Source organism: Sciurus vulgaris, assembly GCF_902686455.1.
Source record: "Sciurus vulgaris genome assembly, chromosome: 8".
Classification (NCBI taxonomy): domain Eukaryota; kingdom Metazoa; phylum Chordata; class Mammalia; order Rodentia; family Sciuridae; genus Sciurus; species Sciurus vulgaris.
Genome location: NC_136468.1, coordinates 126,212,640 through 126,237,035, shown reverse-complemented (window position 1 = coordinate 126,237,035; position 24,396 = coordinate 126,212,640). Strand labels below are relative to the sequence as shown.

Genomic DNA, 24,396 nt, shown 5'->3' with positions numbered 1-24,396 from the left:
ATAAGCTTTCATGGGCAATTATTCATGATTACCACATTTACATGAAGCAACAATTGATTTGTTACTAAATGTGAATTTTGGCAACAAAGTTTGAGTTATTGTTCTTTTTTTAAATTGATAACACAATTTGGTTACCCATGTTAATATCTGGTACAGGATGGGACATAAGTATTTCTTTCAGATGGAAGAGCACACATATATTAAGCAGAAAACTCCATAGTTAACAAGCTGTGATAAGAAGGTAATCACATATGTTGGGAATTTAAGGAATGACTCATTCACAGTGTAAGCATACTTTGAGAATGAAAGAAAAAAAAAATGAGATGACTCAGTTGAGATGACTTTAAGTGGAAAAGATGCTACAAAGAGTTGAATGACAGGTAAAAGTTCCCAATTAAAGACCTAGACATAATAATTCAGAAAAAAAGAATTATTTAGGAAGGAAAAGTTAACCATTGATTTTTCATATTGATTTCTTTACTGTGAATACTTGACATATAATTTATGTTGCTTAACTTAAATAAATAACTCTGATCAAGGAAAGTGCACACATGCGTAAGCTACAGCCAGGAAGCTGCCTCTGTTCAGGTTCCTTCCTGGTCGAAGAGCTAAGCAGCAGGGTCACCTCCTGCCTGCATCTTAGGAAACTAAGGTTTAAGACAGGAAGTGAAATGTCCAAATCCAGGTGCCTGACCTAGACTGAAGTATGGAATTAGGCCTGAACTTATGGAGGAGAGTCATAGCTAAACAAACTGATTGAATGATTCCTTATACACACAGTAAAACACTTAATAAACTCTTATCATACCATTAGAAGTGTGAAGTAGGGGCACAGTCTCAAAATGTGATCCTAAGCAAAATTGTATTTGAAAACACTATTATTCCTATCAATGAATTCTACTGGTAATTTATGGAAAATGAAGACATTAAGACCTAAATTTGCAGAATTGTGTCTAGACAGATTGTGATGTATGAGTAATGTGAATAATTCACAGAAGATTGGGCATCTCAAAGAATCTAATAACCACAGAAAAATTTCTGTATGTGATTCTGTTTTTTGTACCTATGCTATATGACCATGATCATACTACTTCTACATGGCTGTAGTGAAAAATAGGGTGAAAGCCTTGCATAATATTTCATCTTTATCATGTGTGCTTTGCATATATATATATATATATATATATATATATATATATAAATATATATATATATAAAGAAAACTGTGGAAATCGATGTGTTTTTATTTTTCTAATTGTAAACAAATGGGTTACAACTTGTTTCTCTTGTTGTACATGGAGTGGTGGTGTACCATTTGTATAATCATACATTTACGTAGGGTAATGATTTTTTATTTATTCTGTTGTTTTTCCTTCCCCCCCACCCCTCTTTTACCTCTATAAAGTTCCTCCTTCCTCCATTCTTGCATCCTCCCACCCCCCATTATATATCATCATCTGCTTATCAGCAAGATCATTTGTCCTTTGTTTTTTTGGGATTGGCTTATATCACTTAGCATGGTATTCTCCAACTTCATCCATTTGCCTGTAAATGCCATAATTTTATTCTTCTCTATGACTGAGTAATATCCCATTGTATGTATATACCACAGTTTCTTTATCCATTCATCAATTGAAGGGCATCTCGGTTGGTTCCAAAATCTAGCTATTGTGAATTGAGCAGCTATGAACATTGATGTGGCTGCATCTCTGTAGTATGCTGATTTTAAGTTCTTTGGGTATAGGCCAAGGAGTGGGATAGCTGGGTCAAATGGTGGTTCCATTCCATATTTTCTAAGAAAACTCCACACTGCTTTTCAGAGTGGCTGCACCAATTAGCAACTTCACCAGCAATGTATCAATGTACCTCTTCCCCCACATTCTCACCAACACTTATTGTTGCTTGTATTCTTGATAATAGACATTCTAATTTGGGTGAAATGAAATCTTAGGATAGTTTTGATTTGCATTTCTCTTATTACTAGAGAGGTTGAACATTTTTTCATATATCTGCTGATTGCTTGTAGATCTTCTTCTGTGAAGTGTCTGTTCATTTCCTTAGCCCATTTGTTCATTGGGTAATTTGAATTCTTGGTGTAAGTTTTTGAGTTCTTTATATAATCTGGAGATTGATTTTCTTTTGGTATGGGCTGCTTTTGTATTTTATTTAGAGACAGGGTCTTACTGAGTTGCTTAGGGCCTCACTAGGTTTTGAGAGTGGCTTTGAAATTGTGATTCCCCTGCCTTAGCCTACAAAGTTAGTGGGATTACAGGCATGCAACACCACACCTGACTGTGTTTCGATTTTGCAATTGTGGGGGTACAAAAACGAAAATATCATTGGTTATGAGAGACTGTCCAAAGAGGATATTATAATTGGGATAGATCTCATATACATGATACTTTCACGGTTCAAGAACAATATTTTTGGATGGTGACCCACATTTAGGACCAGCAGAGAACCTTCTGTTGAGAAGGTGCACAGCACAGCTCTTGGGAGAAGACCCTGGTTACTCAACTGTAGTAGAGCCCATGGGGAGGGAAGAGCAGGAACTAAAGATGTGGAGCAGGCAAGGTCACTGAGAATGCAGATGCAAGCACACAGGGACCTTCTGAGCCACACAGCCCAGATCTGTGGTAAGCATGAGTGTTGAGTTGAGGAGGGGAGAAGCAGGACCCTGGTTTCCTCAGGTGCTGAGACTGGTGCATAATTTTGAGGAATGGTCCTGCCAGGAGAGATCAGGAAGGAAGATTCCAGTTACCTCATAGGGTTTGATACATGTGGTACTAGAGTTTATATATTAAGACCTTACATCTGACTTGCTGAGATGATTAGCAGAGAGAGAACTGGGGCAGGAACATTCAATTCAGTAATTAAAACAATCAAACAAAGGCTACAGTGTTGAAGAAAAAATAATGCATTCCTTAAAACACTAATAATATCAATTCCTTTTATCTATTTTTCTGTTTTAATTAATGTTTTGAATTAGTTTTTATTTTTGTTTTTCTTTCAAGGAAAGGAAAGCAGTGCATTTTCATGGAGAAATAGAGCCAAAATTCAAATGATTTTATTTTGTTGGGGTTGTTTCCCCAGAATTAAACTGGCCTATTTCTCTTGTTATTGATTATCTTTGTATTTGTTCTTGCCTTGATGGGGAACTCAGCAATGCCTGCCCTCATCTTCTTGGACCCCTGGCTGCGCACCCCCTTGTACTTTCTCCTCTGCCAGCCCTCCCTCATGGATGTGATATACATCTCTTCCACTGTACCCAAGATGGTGATCAACTTCTTCTCTGGCCAGAAGAGCATCTCCTTCATGGCCTGTGATGTGCAATTGTTCTTCATGACCATGGAAAGCTTAGAAGCTTTAATCTTGGCCTCCATGGCCTATGACCACTTTGTGGTCATTTGCCAGCCCCTCCAATATCCCATCCACATGAGTATAAGGATGTGTGTGAAGAGGATCCTGGGGTCCTGGACACTGGGCTCCATCAACTCTGCACCACACACTGCCTATACACTACATCTTCCTTACTGCAAGTCTAGGGCCATCAATCACTTCTGTGATATTACAGTCATGGTGCCTCTGGTCTACACGGACACTTGGGTCTATGAGTACAGTTATTTTTAGTTCAGTTCTGTTTCTCCTCCTGCCTTTCCTTGGCATCACTGCCTCCTACAGACATGTACTTTTTGTTGTCTTCCAAACATGCTCAAAAGAGAGAAGAAAGTCCTTCACCGTGTGCTCCACACGTTTAAATGTTGTGATATTTTGATATGCTCCATTTGCCTACACTTATTTCCAGCCAAAGAGTCTCTGCTCACTTGCAGAGGATAAGATCCTGGCTGTCTTCTATACCATCCTCACCCCCATGCTCAATCCCATTGTCTACAGCCTGAGGAACAAGGAGGTCCTGGAGGCCATGAGAAGAGTGTGTGGGATGTTCTCCCACAGGAAGTAATGAGCATGGCTGTCTCTGCTCCTCTGAATTTCTTCTTTCCATGTTGATTAAAACACTCCAGAGCAGAAATAACCAATACTTGTATAATGCTAGTCATCTATGTAATTAAAGTTTTCTAATGACATAAAGTAAAATTAATTAAATAATGTACTGATTATTATGCACAGTTATTTTAATTATTTATATAATGATTCATACAGAATACTTCAATAAATGTTAACATAAACAATGTTGATATTAATCTTTTATTATTTTATATTATATATAATATATTACACTTTTTCTTTTATTAATATCAATATATCGTCTTGGTTTAGATATGAGGTGTCCCTTAAAAACTAATATGTGAGAAAATATAAAAATGTTCAGAGGTGGAATGATTGGACTATGAGAAGTATAACTTAATTGATGTCTAAATTCACTGATATGGATTAATTGGGTAGTTACTGTAGCCAAGTAGGGGGTGAATGAAAAAGGTAGATCATGGGGGGGCATGTTTTTTGTATACATATTTTTCCCTTTTGAGATGAGTTCTCTCTGCTTCCTGGAGCCATTTCCTGAACTTCTTTCCTCCTCCATGCACTTCTACCATGATATTATGCCTCACTTGGCCCAGAGCAATGGAATCTGCTATCTATGGAATGAGACCTCTGAATCTGTGAGACCCAAATAAACTTTTTGTCCTCATTCTTCTTTGTCACAACTCTTGTTCACAGTGAAAAGAAAGATGACTGAAGCATTTAATATAATTTGCAAATGATATTAACATTATCTTTTCTCCATATTGGACATGAAATTATTACTGTGCTTGTGTGCTTTGCTTTCATACTCCATTGTCAAGAACTTGTGTTAATTTTATATATGTAGCCAAAAACAGTTTGCTCCATACAGAATTGTATTGTCCCTTAGCCACATCAAGCCAGTGTCTACAAAACTTCAGGTCATCTAAGTGCCTTTTATATTCTTTTAATTTCTAGTTTGGATTCTTTGAGAGATATTTAATTCAAGTGACTTGTATAAACCACAGTTACCCACATCTCTAATTATTCTCCTTTCATGTGATATGTAAAGAAGCTCCTTCTGCCATTAGGACAGAGGCTACATTTTTCTTTCATTGCTGTTTTCAAATTCTTGACAATCATGGTACCTGGTCCTTGACTTCACTGAGAGATTCCCCTTGGCTCTTATCATCAGTGGCTAATCAGAACACCTCTTTGGGGTATTCTTTCCTACAACCTGGGCAGTCAAGGTAGTATGTATCTCTAAGGGTGTGTGGTTTTGCTCTCCCCAGCCTCACAAGTAGCCCTGTGCATTCAGGTATCACTGTGACTCATCTTTTCTAATCTGTCTGCCTGGTCAGTGCAACGAGCCATCTGCAACATGTCCAGCTTCTTCCTGGAGAGAACTCTTCATCCCATGACCTGTTCCATTTCCCCAAACCTGGGCTTATGGGCTGTCTTGAGATACCTTGATATTATAGTTCTGAAATGGGTTAATGCCATATTTCTCCCATTTAACCATTCTGTCTCATACATGTTCTCGGAATTGCTCTTGATGTGGAAATATGCAGCCTGATTACTCAGTGTTTCTGAAGATTTTATGGACCACCAGATACCTTTCAATATGTTTCTTTTCTGTCTCAAAGGGTATTATTTATTTTTTTCTTTTCCTTTCAATGAAGAATCCTGGCTGATAAAATCAGATCCTAATTGTCAGTTGGGAAGTAACTAGAAAATCCTATAGAATATATGGGTAGTAATTATAGTGATAGAGGAGCATAAGTTACTTTTAAATATTTAGGACAAAAAAGTAAGACTATGCAATGCTTTAGAGTTGTGCAAGGTGATGAAAGGGCTTTGTTTAAGACCCAAATATCAAATTGGTCTCCAATTTATGGGAAATTTGCACTCACCTCTGTGTCCCCTATAATGTGATAGGTACTCAGTATTTAGTAATTGATAAAATATTTGCCCTTTGAAGCAATTTCTATTTTCCTTCCAGATTTAGAGACAATTGAAAAAGAAAATATGAGTAGTAACATTGATGACTCTTACAGCAGGAAATTTAGTTACTTCATTCCCCAATGTCATACTGTGAAGATCACTGGTCCTGAGAAAGATACTCATTCTTCAAAACAGGAAGAAAATACTCACTTCTCTTTCTCTAATTCAAATCCTACTAAGTAAATGAGAGGAAGAGAAAAATAATGACAAGAAATTAACAACTGGGTGAAAAATGACTAAAATGCTGCCAAATGGAAATGGAATTAGGGACACTGAGAAGTGGGGAAAATTGGGTTATTCTCTCCCAAGAGGCATCACTCTGTCCAATATTCAAGATTGTCTGAGGTAAAGGGTAATAAAGAATGTAGCATGTGACTAAAACTTGAACAAGTTGCTTTTTTCTACATTCTTGTGTTGAAAGTTGCACATTGGACAATTTGCAAAGTATTCTCAAAATAACTGCAGATTTTAGACTTGTATATTATTTTAGAGCCAAAGGTCACCAGACTTTTGTGGAAACTAACATCATAAAACAGTCAGATCCACACATTGAGCCTGGGCACGCACACATACACACACAAAAACACACAAACAGGCGCCGGGAACGCGGGCGGAGGACGCGCTGCGAGGCGCCGACCCGTGACGCTTCCGGTGGCGGCGGCAGCGCAGAGCGGCGCGGGTGGCGGAGGCTGCTGCGGCGGCGAGTCGCAGGTTGGGGCGATGTCTGGGGAATTGCCCAGACAATTGCCTGAACATCAACATCCAGGAACCTGCATGGGATCAGAGCGCTTTTGTCGGACAAGCCAATCACTTCTTCACTGTGACGGATCCCAGGAACATTCTGTTAACAAATGAGCAACTTGAGAACGCAAAGAAAATAGTACATGACTACGGACAAGGAGTTGTCCCTCCGGGTCTTACAGAGAAGGAGCTGTGGAGAGCCAAGTACGTGTACGAGTCTGCCTTCCACCCGGACACTGGCGAGAAGATGGTCCTGATCGGGCGGATGTTGGCCCAGGTACCCATGAACATGACCATCACCGGCTGCATGATGACCTTCTACAGGATCACGCCGGCCGTGCTGTTCTGGCAGTGGATTAACCAGTCCTTCAACGCCATCGTCAACTACACCAACAGAAGCAGAAATGCCCCTTTCACTGTGAACGAACTGGGAACAGCTTAAGTTTCTGCGACAACTGGTGCTGTGGCCACCGCGCTGGGGCTGAACGCGCTCGCCAAGCAAGTGTCTCCGCTCATTGGACACTTCGTGCCCTTCCTGGCCTCGCCGCTGCCAATTGCATTAACATTTCGCTGATGCGGCAAAGAGAGCTCAAAGCTGGCATTCCGGTGGACGACAGTGGGACCCGCTTGGCCATCCCTCCGTTCATCATGAACACTCTGGAGAAGAAGGCCTTCCTGAAGAGGTTCCCGTGGCTGAGCGCGCCCATCCAAGTCAGTCTCCTGGGCTTCTGCTTGGTGTTCACCAAGCCCCTGGGCTGTGCCCTGTTTCCTCAGTGTTGGAGGCCGCTGCCCTGTAGGGCCCACAGTGGTGGCTGGCCTCACCCTAAGATGGCGCTGAGAAGCCCAGCTGCAAGTGCTTTCTATTGGCTGACTGATCTCCTCCGCGTCTGTGCTTAGCTCGTGATCAGTACATGTCCATCCTCATTACCCACCATTAAGTCTCCACGAGCCAAAGGCCTGACCCGTTAAGGTGATTGGCTGTTATACCCCATAAAGCTGTGTACTTTGCGCAGCTGCCACTTCTCTCTTCTTTCTCTCTCATAGCACTGTGGCCGCCTCTCCTCTTCTCTCGTCCTGCAGCTGCTGCCTGCCCTCCTTGCCTTGCTTGCTCTCCCCGCCGCGCAAAGTACGCAGCTTTATGGGATATAACAGCCAATCACCTTAATGGGTCAGGCGTTTGGCTGGGGAGACTTAATAGTGGGTAATGAGGACATGTACTGATCATGAGCTAAGCACGGATGCAGAGGAGATCAGTCAGCCAATAGAAAGCACTTGCAGCTGGGCTTCTTGGCGCCATCTTAGGGCGAGGCCAGCCACCACTGCGGGCCCTATAGGGCAGCGGCCTCCAACACCTCAGAAAAGTTCCATGTCTGTGACAAGCTTGGAGGACGAACCGCAAGCCAGGATCCAAGAGAGCCATCCTGAACTGCGGCTCGTGTACTTCAATAAGGGGCTGTGAATTGGGACAGAAACCTCGCCAGCTGATCCTGCCAGCTGCAAGCCCACCGTAGCCCTGTTGGTGAGGAAGGCCCTGATCAGCCTGTCTTCTCCCGTCTTCTCCAAGCTCCACGTTAGCCTTTTAGAATAAAGCTGCTGTGACAACACTGCCCCTTGCCCGGGCCAGTGCCTGACACCCGTTGAACCTTCACGTTAGAATCACGTCTGACTTAGAGAACACCCTTCCCGTAGATTTCAGAGACTGCTTTTCAAACACAATACCCCAGCCTGTGCTAAGGGTTTCAGAAAGGTCCTGCGGGAATTGAATAGGAGCTCAGGATGGGCTCAGTGAATACTTGCAGATGACCAGTCCAGTCCCAGTCTACCTGTGCTTCCGACAAGGTGATCTCAGCCACGAGCTGGAGTGCGGGCATTTGCTCCCAGTACTGAGGGGCCCTGCTTCCTGTGCGGGCAGTGGGCAGGCCTGACGTAGTGGTGCAGACTCTGGAATTGTAGGTAAGGCACCTTCACAGACCTCCGAAAGTACAGCAACAGGCCAGGGCATCTCACCCTGCGGCTGACGGTTGGGCACATTCATATCATGGGTGCATTTTCTTTTTGCATTTGTATCCCTTTAATTTCTTTTGACTGTTTAATTGCTCTGGCTAGATTTTCAAGAAAATGTTGAATAGAAGTAGTGTAAAAGGGCATCCCTGTTTTGTTCCAGTTCTTAGAGGGGATGCTTTCAATTTTTCTCCATTTAGAGTGATATTGGTCTTGGACTTAGCATAGATAGCTTTTACAATGTTGAAGTATGTTACTACCATCCCTATTTTTTCTAGTGTTTTGAGCAAAAAATGGTTTGTATTTTATCAAATACTTTTTTCTGAATCTATTGAAATGATTATATGATTCTTAATTTTATATCTACTGATGTTGTGAATTATTTTTATTGAATTCCAAATATTGAAACAACTTTGTATCCCTGTGATGAACCCAACTTGATCATGATGCACTATTTTTAAAATATATTCTCTATGTCATTTGCCAGGATTTTGTTAAGAATTTTTCTTCTATATTTATCAGGGATACTGGTCTGAAGTTTGCTTTTCTTGATGTGTCTTTGTCTGCATTAGGTATCAGGCTGATACTAGCTTCAAAGATTGAGTTTGGTAGAGTTCCCTCCTTTTCTATCTCTTGGAATACTTTGAGGAGTATTGGTATTAGATCTTCTTTCAAAGTCTTATTGAACTTGGTTGAGAGTCTATGTCCTCTGAGGTTTTGTTGTTGTTGTTGTTGGTAGACTTTTGATGGCATCATCTATTTCATTGCTTGAAATTGATCTGTATAAATTGTATATGTCCTTCTGATTTAGTATGGGTGGATGATATGTCTCTAGAAATGTGTCGATGTCTTCAAGAAAACATTGTGCTATATGAAAAAGACAAACTCAGAAAATCAAAGGGTGAATATTTTCTTCATACATTATAAGATCTAGGTTACACTTAAGTACCATAGATAATGTGAAATGTACCCTTCCCTGTGTACAAATCTCTGGTTTGCTAGGGTAGTAAGATATCCTCATGTCTACTAGTGCTACCCGTGCAAAAGTTACTTTGAACACACCCACGTTCACACTTCCCACTCAGTTCCCACAATGTTCCTACTATTAGTCTTGTTTAAAGATTTGACAACAGTCAGGGATGGTGGTGCATGCCTGTAATTCCAGTAATTTAGGAGGCTGAGGAAGCAGGATCACACATTCAACTGCAGCCTCAGCATTTTAGAAAGGCCCTGAGCAATTGAATGAGATCCTAATTCAAATAAAACATAGAAAAATGGCTGGGAATGTGTCTTAGTGTTTAGGAACTGGGTTCAACAACAACAAAAGAAATTGACAAAAGAATAATGTCTAAATGGATTTTCCAAGTTGAACCCCCTCGTCAGTGGTGGAGTCACTCATTTTATCACAAAACCTTGAAGTCACATTTTCACTTTAGGAGAATTGCCGACTTAATTAACATTTTCACAAATCAATTTTTATATTTCCTCATATAGGAAAGTATTTGTCATGGCATAATTTAATTTAGTCACAATTACCCATAATTTGCTTTAGAAACTGACTATGCTGTAGAAGGTAACTGCTCCTGCTTCTAACATGCTATTTACCCAACTGAACACTGCATCTTGTTGATCTTGTGACTCTAACTTACAAATGGGAGGATTTCAGTAGATGTTACCTAACACCACCTATAGCTCTCCATCATGTTCTGGAATAACTGAGCTCATCCCTCTTAAGATTAATTCTGTACAGCAGGCTACAGTAGCAGTACTGAGTGGGTTGACTGATTTGTTCCAAACATCAACCGAGTTCACCTTGAAGCCAGCAAAATCAGGTGAAATGACCAAGTTTTCTCTGCCCATGTGCTTGGACATTGGGGATCAATTAGAGGAAGGAGGACATATAAGGCTTGAAGGAGGAATGTTCTGCACACCAGAGACAGATTCATCCTTCCTGCCTATTGTCTACATGTGAGGAAGTCAGTGTGACATGTTTGACTGTTTCACTTGAACAAGGCAAAAGCAAAGGGAGAGGACTGAAGAAAGCAATGATGTAAGAAAGTACCTTCCATGTTGAAGAGCTTTGTGAGTTTAGCATAAGAGAATACTAGACATGGGAGTAGTGTGTTCTGAGAATTCTTTCCTGGTGCCTTTGGTTTGTCACATCAGGGGAATTTGGTGAGATCCAGGTCTGCTGCTCAGTGGCAGGACCTAGTTGCTTAGCATGGCAGAGTGGGAATACAGGTTGGACCTTAAACACTTTCAGAATTCATTGCACTATAGTTATGGTATGTTGTAATTAAAAGTGCTTCTCTCAAAACACAGTCTTAGAATTTCAGATGATGTAAGGTAAAATAATACGATTGTACTAAACTGATTTGTGTCAGCTTCTTTAGAAAACTCCACCAGAAATCTTCTAGACCTCATAAATGATTTCAGAAAACTAGCAGGATATAAAATCAACATTCATAAATCTAAAGCATTTTTATTCATAAGTGATGAAACATCTGAAAGGGAAGTGAGGAAAGCAACACCGTTCACAATAGCCTCAACAAAAAAATACTTGGGAATCAATCTAACCAAAGAGGTGAAAGATTTCTACAATGAAAACTACAGAACATTAAAGAATTAAATTGAAGAAGACCTTAGAAGATGGAAAGGTCTCCCATGTTCTTGGAGAGGCAGCATTAACATTATCAAAATGGCCATATTTCCAAAGGTGCTATACAGATTTAATGCAATTCCAACTAAAATCCCAATGATATTTCTCATAGAAATAGAGAATGCAATCATGAAATTTATGTGGAAGAACAAAAGACCCAGAATAGCCAAAGCAATCCTGGGCAGGAAGAGTGATGCAGGAGGTATCATAATACCAGACCTTAAACTCTACTCTAGAGCAATGGTAAGAAAAGCAACATGAAATTGGCACCAAAATAGGTACAGGATAGAAGACACAGAGACACACCCACATAAATACAGTTATCTTATACTAGACAAAGGTGCCAAAAACTTACAATGGAGAAAAGATAGCCTCTTCCAAAAATTGTGCTGGCAAAACTGCAAATCCACATGCAGTAAAATAAAATTAAACCCCTATCTCACCCTGTACAAAACTCAACTCAAAATGGATCAATGATCTAGGAATTAGACCACAGACTCTTCACCAAATAGAAGAAAAATTAGGCCTAAATCTTCATCATATTGACTTAGGACCAGACTTCCTTAACAAGACCCTCATAGCACAAGAAATAAAAGCATGAATCAACAAATGGAATAGATTCAAAGTAAAATGCTTTTTATCAGCAAAGGAAACTATCAGCAATGTGAACAGAGAGCCTTCAGAGTGGGAGAAAATCTTTTCCACACACACGTCAGATAGATCTCTAATCTCCAAAGTTTATAAAGAACTTAAAATACTTTACACCAAAAATACAAAGAACCCAATCAATAAATGGGTTAAGGAACTGGGCAGACACATCACAGAAGAAGATATACAGATGATCAACAATATATAAAAAATTGCTCATCATTCCTAAGAAAATATTTTGGAGACTAGGTTTTCTAGTCCTAAGGATACATTTATTTGCATATAGAATAGGCCATGCCATAACAAATTGTAAAATATAAAAAATAAGTTTAAAATTAATGTGAACTTGTTAAAATTCCAGAATGTGTCACAGTTCATATAGAGAAGTGTTATTTAGATTATATAGGACACACCATACCTTCACAGTTTTAAAACAATACTTTTGGACAGTGACACAAGTTCATGGGCAGCAGAGAAGATTCTGTTGAGAAGGTGAGCAACACAGTTCCTGGGAGAACACGCTGGTTACTCAGGTGTAGTAATAGTAATATCCATGCAGAGGGAAGAGCCAAAACTGAAGCTGTGGAGCAGGCAAGGTCACTGAGGATGCAGATTCAAGCACACAAGGACCTTCTGAGCCACACAGCTCATATCTGTAGTAAACAGGAGTGCTGAATTGAGGAGGGGGGAAGCAGGACCCTGACTTCCTCAGGTGCTGAGACTGGTGCATAGTCCTGAGGAATGCTCCTTCCAGGTTTCAGCAGGAAGGAAGGATACACCTCATTCTGTTTCATACATGTGGTATTAGAGTTTATTTATTAAGACCTTACATCTGTCTATGTCTTGCTGAGATGGTTAGCAAAGAGAACCAGGGCAGAAACATTAAATTCAGATTTTAAAATAAATTTAATAAAGGCTATGGTATTGAAGGAAAAAGAATTTATTAACAAAGACTAGTAAAGTCAATTTATTTTTATTCTCCTTTTCTACTTTATTTCATATTTATTGCTTAGTTTTTGCTTTCTTTGAAGGAAATTAAGGCAGAAGGTTTTTATGGAGAAATGGAACCAAACTTCAAATGACTTTATTTTAATGGGGTTGTTTCCCCCAAATCTGAAAGGTCTACTTCCCTTGCTTCTGATCATTTCTCTATTTGTTCTTGCCTGTTTGGGGAACTCAGGAATGACTGCCCTCATCTTCCTGGACCCCCGGCTCCACACCCCCATGTACTTTCTCCTCAGCCAGCTCTCCCTCATGGACCTGATGTTCATCTCCACCACTGTCCCCAAGATGGCATACAACTTCCTATCTGACCAGAAGAGCATCTCCTTCCTGGGCTGTGGCATACAAAGCTTCTTCTATGTGACCATGGCTGGTTCTGAAGGTTTAATCCTAGCCTCTATGGCCTATGACCGCTTTGTGGCCATCTGCCACCCACTCCACTATCCCATTCTCATGAGTAAAAGGATTTGTTTGAAGTTGATCATAGGAAACTGGATACTGGGCTCCATCAACTCCCTGGCACATACCATGTATGCTCTTCATCTTCCTTATTGCAGTTCCAGGGCCATCAATCACTTCTACTGTGACATTCCAGCCATGTTGCCTCTGGCCTGTATGAACACCTGGGTCTGTGAGTACACCTGGGTGTTTGTGAGCAAAAGTCTGTTTCTCCTTGTCCCTTTCCTTGGCATCACTGCCTCATATGGACGGGTCCTTCTTGCTGTCTTCCATATACACTCAAAAGAGGGAAGAAGAAAAGCATTCACCACATGCTCCACACATATAACTGTGGTGATATTTTACTATGCACCTTTGGTCTATACTTATATCTGGCCCAGGAGTCTTTGCTCACCAGGAGAAGATCAAAACCTGGCTGTCTTCAACACCATCCTCACCCCCATGCTCAATTCCATCATCTACAGCCTGCGAAACAAGGAGATCCTAGGGGCCATGAGAAGAGTGTATGGAATGTTCTCCTCCAGGAAGAAATGAGCATGGCTGTCTCTGCTCCTCTGTATGACTTCATTCCATGCAGATTCCTGAACAGTGCAGACTAATAGAAGTATAATGCAAGCCACCTATGGAAATTAAATTTTCTAATGACACATTTAAAAGCAAAATTATTTTAAATTATATGTTGGTTATTATACAGAACTATAATTATTAAGTATAGTTATAGTAAGAAATATAATTAATGTCAATGTTAGCAATGTTGACATTAATCATATATTATTTCATATCTTTGATACATTAAGTTATATATGTATTACTATAAAATATGTGATAATATTTATAATGATAGTGACATGTTTTGAGATGAGATTATTAATATTTTTGCATAGTGTTTTTTCTTTCTAATACAAAGCCTTGTATAAATTTTGAGCTTATACCATGTAACAATTTCCACCCTACACTTTTCAAGTGTCCCAGAGAAATATGGGGACTGAGTTTGTAAAAGCACAGCAACACTGAGTGACTTATAATACTCTCCCTTAGGTTCAGATGGAGTTTCTCTTTCAGACTGTTATTTTTGGTCATGGGACAAAGAATTGCACTGTTCACTTTTATAAGCAACCATCTATTTTCTTTTAAATTTTGACTTTAATTCTTATAGTGATACTGAATTCCAAGTGACTCCTAGAAATCACAAGTATTCATAAAGAATTATTTTCAAGTCAAGAATCACAATTTTTCAATAGATGCAGAAAAAGCATTTGATAAAATACAGCACCCCTTCATGCTCAAAACACTAGAAAAAATAGGGATAGTGGGAACATTCCTTAACATTGTAAAGGCCATTTATGATAAGCCCATGGCTAATATCATTCTAAATGGTGAAAAACTGAAAGCATTCCCCCTAAAAACTGGAACAAGTCAGGGATGCCCCCTTTCACCACTTCTATTCAATATCATCCTTGAAACTCTAGCCAGAGCAATTAGACAGACCAAAGAAATTAAAGGGCTATGAATAGGAAAAGAAGAACTCAAACTATCTCTATTTGCTGATGATATGATTATATACTTAGAGGAACCAGGAAATTCCACCAGAAAACTTTTAGAACTCATAAGAGAATTCAGTAAAGTAGCAGGTTACAAGATCAATGCTCATAAATCTAATGCATTTTTATACATAAGTGATGAATCTTCGGAAAGAAAAATTAGGAAAACTACCCCATTCACAATAGCCTTGAAAAAAATAAAATACTTGGGAATCAATCTCACAAAAGAGGTGAAAGACCTCTACAATGAGAACTACAGAACACTAAAGAAAGAAATTAAAGAAAACCTTAGAAGATGGAAAGATCTACCATGTTCTTGGATAGGCAGAATTAATATTGTCAAAATGGCCATACTACCAAAAGTGCTATACAGATTCAATGCAATTGCAATTAAAATCCCAATGATGTACCTTACAGAAATAGAGAAAGCAATCATGAAATTCATCTGGAAAAATAAGAAACCCAGAATAGCTAAAGCAATCCTTCGTAGGAAAAATGAAGCTGGGGGTATCACAATACCAGAACTTCAACTACACTACAAAGCAATAGGAACAAAAACAGCATGGTATTGGTACCAAAATAGACAGGTAGATCAATGGTACAGAATAGAGGACACAGACACAAAGCCAAATAAATACAGTTTTCTCATACTGGACAAAGGGGCCAAAAACATACAATGGAGAAAACATAGCCTCTTCAACAAATGGTGCTGGGAAAATTGGAAATCCATATGCAACAGAATGAAACTAAACCCATATCTCTCACCCTGCACAAAATTAAACTCAAAATGGATTAAGGACCTCGGAATCAGACCAGAGTCCCTGCAGATTATAGAAGAAAAAATAGGTCCAGATCTTCAATATGTCAGCTTAGGATCAGACTTCCTCAACAGGATTCACAAAGTACAAGAAATAAAAGCAAGAATCAATAACTGGTATAGATTCAAACTAAAAAGCTTTCTCTCAGCAAACTATCAGCAATGCGAAGAAAGAGCCTATAGAGTGGGAGAAAATCTTTGCCAATCATACTTCAGATAGAGCACTAATCTCCAGAATCTATAAAGAACTCAAAAAACTCTACACCAAGAATAAAAATAACCCAATCAACAAATGGGCTAAGGAAATGAACAGACACTTCACAGAAGAAGATCTACAAGCAATCAACAAACATATGGAAAAATGTTCAACATCTCTAGTAATAAGAGAAATGCAAATCAAAACCACCCTAAGATTCCATCTCACCCCAATTTGAATGGTGATTATCAAAAATACAAGCAACAACAGGTGTTGGCGAGGATATGGGGAGAAAGGTACACTCATACATTGCTGGTGGGGCTGCAAATTAGTGCAGCCACTCTGGAAAGCAGTATGGAGATTCCTTAGAAAACTTGGAATGGAACCACCATTTGACCCAGCTATCCCACTCCTTGGCCTATACCCAAAGGACTTAAAATCAGCATACTACAGAGATACAGCCACATCAATGTTCATAGCTCCTCAATTCACAATAGCCATATTGTGAAACCAACCTAGATGTCCTTCAGTTGATGAATGGATAAAGAAACTGTGGTATGTATATACAATGGAATATTACTCAGCCATAAAGAATGATAAAATTATGGCATTTGCAGGCAAATGGATGAAATTGGAGATTATCATGCTAAGTGAGATAAGCCAATCTCAAAAAAGCAAAGGATGAATGATCTCGCTGATAAGTGGTTGATGACACATAATGGGGGGTGGGACGATTAGTGTTAGGGTTAGAGTTAGGGTTAGGGAGGGGGCAAGAATGGAGGAAGGAAGGACTGTATAGTGAGAAAAGAGTGGTACAATGGGTGGGGGAAGGGAAAAATAATAGAATGAATCAAACAACATTACCCTATGTAAATTTATGAGTACACAAATGGTAGGCCTTTACTCCATGTACAAACAGAGAAACAACATGTATCCCATTTGTTTACAATAAAAAAAGAATTATTTATTCAATAAGTACTTTGGCATATAGTATATAAAACAGCTCTTTCTAACATGGAGACAGCTGCTCCATGTTTATTTCATTGCTATTTTCAATTTCTTTAACCCAGTACTCTCCTTTATCCCCAATATCATTAAAAGAATATTTTTTTAATTTAATTTTCAATAGTTCTTTTAGTTCTACATAATATTAGGCCTTATTTTGATGTAATTATAGAAGCATGAACTGTAATAGGCTACAAATTAGTCCTGGTACTTCTCATTTCCTTTCCCCTCTCTCTCTCATTCCCTTTCCTTGACTGTATGCATGTTTCTTGCGTTTAAAGTTTTTTTTTTTTAAATTAGTGTCTTGTGCATATAGTTGAGTAATATTTCATTGTGTACATATACCACATTTCATTATCCATTTATCTGTTGGTTGACATTTAGGTTGGTTCCGTAATCTGGCTCTTGTAAATTGTGCTGCTTTAAACATTGATGTGGCTAAATCCCTACAGTATGCTGATTTAGATCTTTTGGATGATGAGGACTGGGAAAGCAGAGTGATATGGTGGTTCCTTTCCTAATTTTTTGGAGAATTCCTACACTGCTTCCCAGAATTGTTACACTAGTTTGAAGTCCCACCAAAAATGTATGAGTGTAGCTTTTCCTTCACACCCTCAAAAACATTTATTGTTATGATTCATATTCTTGATAATTGCCATTCTGGCTAGAGTAAGATAATATCTCAAGGTGGTTTTGACTTATATTTCCCTGATAAAGATTTTGAACATTTTTTAATATACTTATTGGCCATTTGTTTCTTCTTTTGATGAGTGTCTGTTTAGTTCTTTTTCCTATTTATTAATTAGGCTAATTTTTGTTATTGTTGGTGTTTGGTGTCAAGTTTGCTAATTCTTTAAGTTTTCTAGATATTAAACCTCTTTCTGAAGTGCACATAGCTAGGATCTCCTATTCTGCAGGCTACCTCTTCATGTTTCCTTTGCTGTTCGTAAGGTTTATAATGTGATGTCATCTCACTTATTCACTCTTGGTTTTATTTCTTATGCTTACAAGTTTTGTTAAGGAAGTTAATGCCTGTGGTAGCATGTTGGAGAGGTGAGCCTATAACATTTTCTAGCATTATCAGGGTTTCTTGTCTAATTTCTTAGTCTTTGGTCCACTATGAGTTGAGTTTTGTACAGGGTGAGATATAGGGTTCAAATTTTATTCTTCTACATATGGATATCCTGTTTTTAAAAAAAACTTTTTAAAAAGATTATATTTCCATTAATGTATGTTTTTTACACCTTTGTTGAATATCAGATAACTATATGTTTGTGGGTTTGTCTCTATGACACTATTCTATTCAATTGGTCTTCATGTCTGTTTCAATGCTGGTTTTGTTGGTAAAGCTCTGTAATATATTTTGAGGTCTGCTATTTTGATGTTTCCAATATAGCTCTTCTTGCTCAGGACTGCTTTGTCTGTTATGGATCTCTTACTCTTCCAGATGAATTTTAGAACTCTTATTCTAGTCTGTGAATAATATCAATGGTATTTTTATGGGGATTGCATTGAATATGTACAACATGTTTGGCAGTATGGCCATATTAACAATTTTTTGAAAAATTTTTAGATGTCAATAGAACTTTATTTTAGTCATTTATATGTGGTTGCAAGAATCAAATCCAGTGCCTTAAACATACTAGGCAAGCACTCTACCACTGGACCACTTCCCTAGCCCTCATATGACAATATTAATTATGTCTATTCAAAAGCATGAAAAGTCTTTTCATATGCTAAGGTCTTCAATTTATTTAGTGGCCTATGGTTTTTCACTCTAGAGGTATTTCACTTTCTTCATCAGATTAACTTTCAATTATTTTTGATATTATTGTGAATGGGATAGTTTTACCAATTTCATTTTTCAGTAGTTATTAATGGAGTGCAGGAAAGTGATTGACTTACACTTGTTAGTCTTGTATCCTGCTACTTTATCAAAATTGATTATCAACTCTAGCAATCTTCTAATGGATTTTTTTTCATATTCTAAATGTTGCAAAATGTTGTTGCAAACAGTTAATTTAACTTCTTCTTTTCCTATTTATCTTTAAGTTCCTTCTCTTACATGATCTGGCTAGAGTTTCAAGGATTCTGTTGAAGAGCAGTGGTGAGAGTGGACACTCTTGTATTGTTCCTCATTTTGGAGGAATTGCTTTCTGTTTTCTCTATTTAATATGACATGAGTCCTGGTTTTGCCATAGATAACTTTTACAATGTTGAAGTAAGTTCCTTGTATTCCTAGATTTTCCAGTGTTTTTAACATGAATGAGTGCTAGACATTTTCATAGGCTCTCTCTCCATCTATTGGGATAGTCTTGTGATTCTTATCCTTAACTTTATTGATGTGGCAAGTTACATTTTTGATTTGTGTATTTTAAACTGTACTTGCATCCTTTGAATGAAATACAATTTTTCATGATACACTATTTTATAGTGTTTCTGAATGCGGTTTGTCAATATTACATTAAGAAGTTTTACATCTGTATTCATCAAGGATGTCGGCCTGAATTTTTCTTTCCTTTGTGTGACTTTGTTTATTTTCATATTAAGGTAACACTAACTTCGTAGGATGAATTTTGCTCTCTTTGCTCCCTTTTGAATTCAGGGAATAATTTGAGGAGGATTTTCTTTAAAGGCCTAGTAAAAGTTAGCTATGAATTCATCTGGTTCTGGGTTTTTGTTAGAAATATTTTAATAATGCTTCTAATTTATTTCTTTATATTGGTCTTTTTAAGTTTTCTGCATCCTCATGGCTCAATTTAGGTAGGTCATATATTTCTAGGAATCTGTCAGTATCTTCGAGATTTTCTAGCTTATTGGAGTATAAAACTACAAATAGTTTCTCAAAATAGTCTGACTTTCCATAGTATCTGTCATGATATTTACCTTTTTTTTTTATCTTCAATATTGTTAATTTGGTTCTTCTCTTCCTTTCTTTGGGGTTTGTTTGACTAAACATTTATCAATCTTGTTTATCAATTTTGAACCAACTCTTTGTCCCATTTATCCTTTGCCTTTGTTTCATTAGTCTCAATTTAATTGATTTTGGCTATTATTTTAATTATTTCCTGTCTTCAACTTATTTTGGTGTTACTTTGTTCTTCTTTTCCTAGATCCCTGAGGTGTAATGTTATATTATTTACTTGGTATCTTTCTATTTTTTTTAAATGTAGGAACTCAGTACTATAAACTTTTCTCTTAGAAGTGCCTTCATACTGTCTCAGAGATTTCGATATATTGTATCTCTAGTCTTATTTTTTCTAATTGTATTACTTTTACCCTAATTTCTTCTGTGACCCATTCCTTAAGCTAAAGTGTATTATTCAATCTTTAGGCATTAGGATTGTTTGTTTTTTATTCCTGTCATTTTTAAATTGCATTCATTTTGATCTGATAGGTTGCAAGGCATTATCTTGTTTTTATTGTATTTGCTAAGATTTGTTTTGTGCCCTAAAATATGATTTATTTTAGAGAATGTTCCATGTACAGCCGAGAAGTAGGAATTCAGTTGTCAATGGATGAAATATTCTATAAATATCTGGTAGGTTCTTTTGATTAATCATATTTTTAGTTCTAAATTAATCATTTTTTTAGTTTAATCTCAACCTATGTAGTGGTGACAGGGGTGTGTTAAAAATGATGAAGTAATATTTTATCACACTTTACTTGTTTCTTTATATTGAGAAGCATATATTTTATGTGAGTAGATGCACCATAATTTGGATCATAAATATATAAATCACATATCTTTTTAGATGAGGCCCTTAACCAATTCAAAGTGACTTAGTTGTGTCTTCTGATTAATTTGACCTAATCGATGTCTACTTTGTCTGAGATAAGAGTAGCTACCTCTGCTTGATTTCAGTTACCATTTGCATGTTATAACTTTTCTCATTTTTTCACCTTCATCTGTTGATATCTTTGTAATTGTGAGTCTCCTGCAAACAGCAAATGGTAATGGTCTTGATTTTTTTAATCCAATCTGCCAGTGCATGTCTTCTGATGAAACAGTATAGACCATTTACCTTTAATGTTATTATAGAGAGATTTTATTCTAATGCATAATTCAGACTTTATTTTCCTTTAATTGACTATTCTTCTGCTACAGTTTATCCCCATGCTGGTTTTCCTTTTTCATTTTTTATATCTTATGCATGAAATATCTCATTGAATATGATTTGTAGTACAGTGTTGGTGGTTAAGAACTCCTTTAGTTTCTTCTTATCATGGAAGGTTTTTATTTTGTCTTATATTCTAAAGAATAATTTGACTGAATGTAGTAATATTTGTTGGCATCCATTTTCTTTTAGGTCTTGTTTTATATTATTTCAATCCTTCCAGGCTTTTAAGGTCTGAGTTGAGATATCAGTTGATATGTGACCTGCTGTCTTTCTTTTAAAATTCCATCCTTATTCTGTATCTTAGTTATTTTTGACATAATATGTCTTGGAAAGGATCTCTTTTCATCTTGCCTATTTGGAGTTCTATATGCTTATTGTATTTGGATTTCTATCTTGTTCCTAAGAATTGGAAGGTTTTCTAATGTAATTTCATTACAAAGATTGTTCATTTCTTTAGTTCACTTCTGAGCCTTCATTCACTCCAATTATTCTTAAATTTATTCTATTGACATTATCCCAGATTTTGGTCATAATTACTTAACATCTTTTCTTTATATTTTACTTTACTATAAAGATTGTACACTTTGCCTTTAAAGCCTGAAAATCAGTCTTTAAAGACATATAATCTACTAATGATGCTTTTTAATTAAAATTTTAATAGAATTCATTGGGTCTTATTTCCATGATTTCTGTTTGGCTCTTTTTCATAATCTCTATAACTTTATTGAAATGGTCTTCAATTCCTGTATTTTCTCTCTAATTTCATTTTTTACATCTTCTTTAAGCTCATTGTATATTTTAACTATGAATTTTCTAAATTCTTTTTCCAACATTTTATCCACTGTGGTATCAATATAGTCAGTTGTTGAAGAGTTGTGGACTGTTAAAGGGTGGTTTGTTCCCTCACTTTTTCAAACCACACATTTGCCCATCGATTGGGATGATTATCATGTTTTTATCCAGGGGACTATTTCATGACCTTCTTTCTCTTAGAAGCCCTGGACTGGGTGAATATCTGAGGATTCATATTTCAATTCCTCTGCTGTTCCCTGTATCAGCACCACTTTGACAGAAGTCACAAAAACTGCAATTCCTTCAAAGCATAGCCACATACTATTCAACCTTATGAAAAATGGAAAAGGTGATACTGTTCTTCATAGGTTTTCCAGTTCAAGTATGAACTTGTGATATAGTTCTGGAATAGGTTGAAAAATCTATTATTAAATAGAGTAAAATTGATAAAATCTTGTATAGGGAGTGAAAATGGGAGAAGAAAAATACTTGTCAAAAGAATAAAAGGAAAAAAAAAACAGGAAAAAGAAAGAAAAGATTTAAGAATAATACATACCAAGACAAAAAGAAGGAAAAGATAATTAAGGGGACTTGGGACAGTGGCACGTAATGTATGAGGGAAAAGAGGGATAAGAGGAAACTGTGTGAACCTCATCTAGGAAAGCAGAGAGAGAGAATGATTCCAATTAATGCTTTAAATCTTTAGAAGAGAGCTGGGTATGGTGGTGCACATAGGTAATCCTAGTGACTTGGGAGGCTGAAGCATGATGATTGCAAATTCAAAGCCAGTCTTAGCAACTTAGAGAGGCTGTAAGCAACTTAGCCAGACCCTGAAGTAGTGCTGAGGATGTGGGGATGCGACTCAGTGTTTAAGCACCCCTAGATTCAAACCCCTAATACAAAATTTAAAAAATAGAAGAAATACTATAAAGGGTTTGAGGACACAATGTTGACTACCATGGTAACAACTATCAAATCAAAATGAAGAATGATATATATAGAATCAAATTTGAGCTATTCACAAAAAATGTTAGAGCTATTTATAGTAAACTATGCCAAAATGAAAAAATTTCTTTTTGAGTTTGGTTGGGCTTTCTTCAGAATTTGGGACCTTTAGAAGATGTCCATCATTCTTTGACTTTAGGTCTCCTCAGTGGTACTGGGGCACAGGAACCACTCCACTAGTTGCCATGAACTTCCTACCAGCTGCTTCTCGTTTGTCACTCAGGTTCTGAGGCTGGCTGCTCAGAAGATGTGGGTGGTGTCCATTGTCTCTTTCTGTGGTGTGTAGGAGCTCAGGATGCAGGGCTCCTGGCTGTTCCTGTGACTACTGAGGGTGGCCATGAACCTGCTCCCCTCCACAGGGTCTTTTTCAGAGTGGCATGAAGACTGGTGAATGTCTGCAAACCCTGGTCCCATGGTGGTGAATTCTCTGTGGTGCATAAGCACCCCCCCACCATCAACATCGCTTGCCTGGGCACCATCTCTGCTGCCAGGTCCAGACTCAGCTGTTTTGCCTGGGTTCTACCTTCCACTGCCCAAGGTCCTGAACCATGAGTGATAGGTCCTCTGCTTATTGGTATTGAGGCAGCACCCAGTGTCCAAATAGCCTTGGCTGTGGTCCTGGGGCCATGATCCAGTCCCTTCTCACTGCCCAGGACCTAGGTTACCTTACTGACTCCTTTCATGCCATTGTTAATTTCTGTGTCTGCACTCTCTGGGCCCAGTTCCTAGGCTGTGAGGGGTTGATTAGACCAGCACTTCCCAGGGGACCTGCTCCTCCCTGCTCCCCTTGTCTGAGTGGGAGGTAGTTGCAGCAGCTTTGGGTTGCAGCCAACCTCTAGAAGTTCCTCATAGTTGGATCACTGAGATGTCCACTGCAGGGCTCCCTCTGGTTTGATAGTTGCTCTCTTGAGGTGTTAGATGCAGGCGATTATGTTCTTCTCAGGCAGCAGACTAGATGTGGGCTCCATGAGATGACTGTCCTGCCATACTCCACAGTCTGTCCATGATTGAGTTGAAATGCTGGATCTCCTTCTGGGCCCCTGCTCCTGCATGCTTACCTCGGTCAGCTTTCATTCAGCCCCCGTGGGAAGGGAGTGAAGGGTTTCTTCTTCCCCTCTCCACTGCCCTCCCCATGCAGTGTGGGGTTGGGGAACTCAGTCCTCGATTGCCTCTCCTGTAACCCAACTTCAAGCCCTTCAGGACTCAGAATGTCTAATACTGGCTCTTGGGGCTTCTGTTCTGTCATCCACCCCTCTGGTCAGCTGTTCCTCATGGCTCTTTTCTGTGCTGGGGAGGGTTCGGGGTCGCCACCTTGCTCTGCTCCGTCTTCTTCCCAGGACAGAGAAATTTTCTTTGGGAACAATGTCCTAAAGCATCCTATATAACACTAGTATTGATAATGAGAGGCCTGGAGTTCCCCCTCCCCTGAGCCATCATGAGGGACA

The 24,396-nt window shown here is 38.3% G+C and overlaps 1 protein-coding gene and 2 pseudogenes across 3 annotated transcripts; all 3 read left to right on the top strand.

The window, feature by feature from the left end:
• Nucleotides 1–2,642: 2,642 nt before the first annotated feature.
• LOC306668911 (olfactory receptor 2L13-like) lies at nt 2,643–3,961 on the top strand (annotated as a pseudogene). Its single transcript has 2 exons — nt 2,643–2,690; nt 3,049–3,961. The product of its transcript is annotated as an olfactory receptor 2L13-like (transcript).
• A 2,723-nt stretch (nt 3,962–6,684) lies between these two features.
• Nucleotides 6,685–8,164, top strand: LOC306668859 (sideroflexin-1-like; annotated as a pseudogene). Its single transcript has 2 exons — nt 6,685–7,478; nt 8,063–8,164. The product of its transcript is annotated as a sideroflexin-1-like (transcript).
• A 4,902-nt stretch (nt 8,165–13,066) lies between these two features.
• On the top strand, nt 13,067–14,008 carry LOC306668130 (olfactory receptor 2L13-like; the record flags this gene model as incomplete). The annotated part of the gene is made up of 1 exon (XM_079151201.1): nt 13,067–14,008. The coding sequence occupies one exon, from the start codon at nt 13,067–13,069 to the stop codon at nt 14,006–14,008; it is 942 nt and encodes a 313-aa protein (XP_079007327.1).
• Between the last annotated feature and the right edge of the window lie 10,388 nt (nt 14,009–24,396).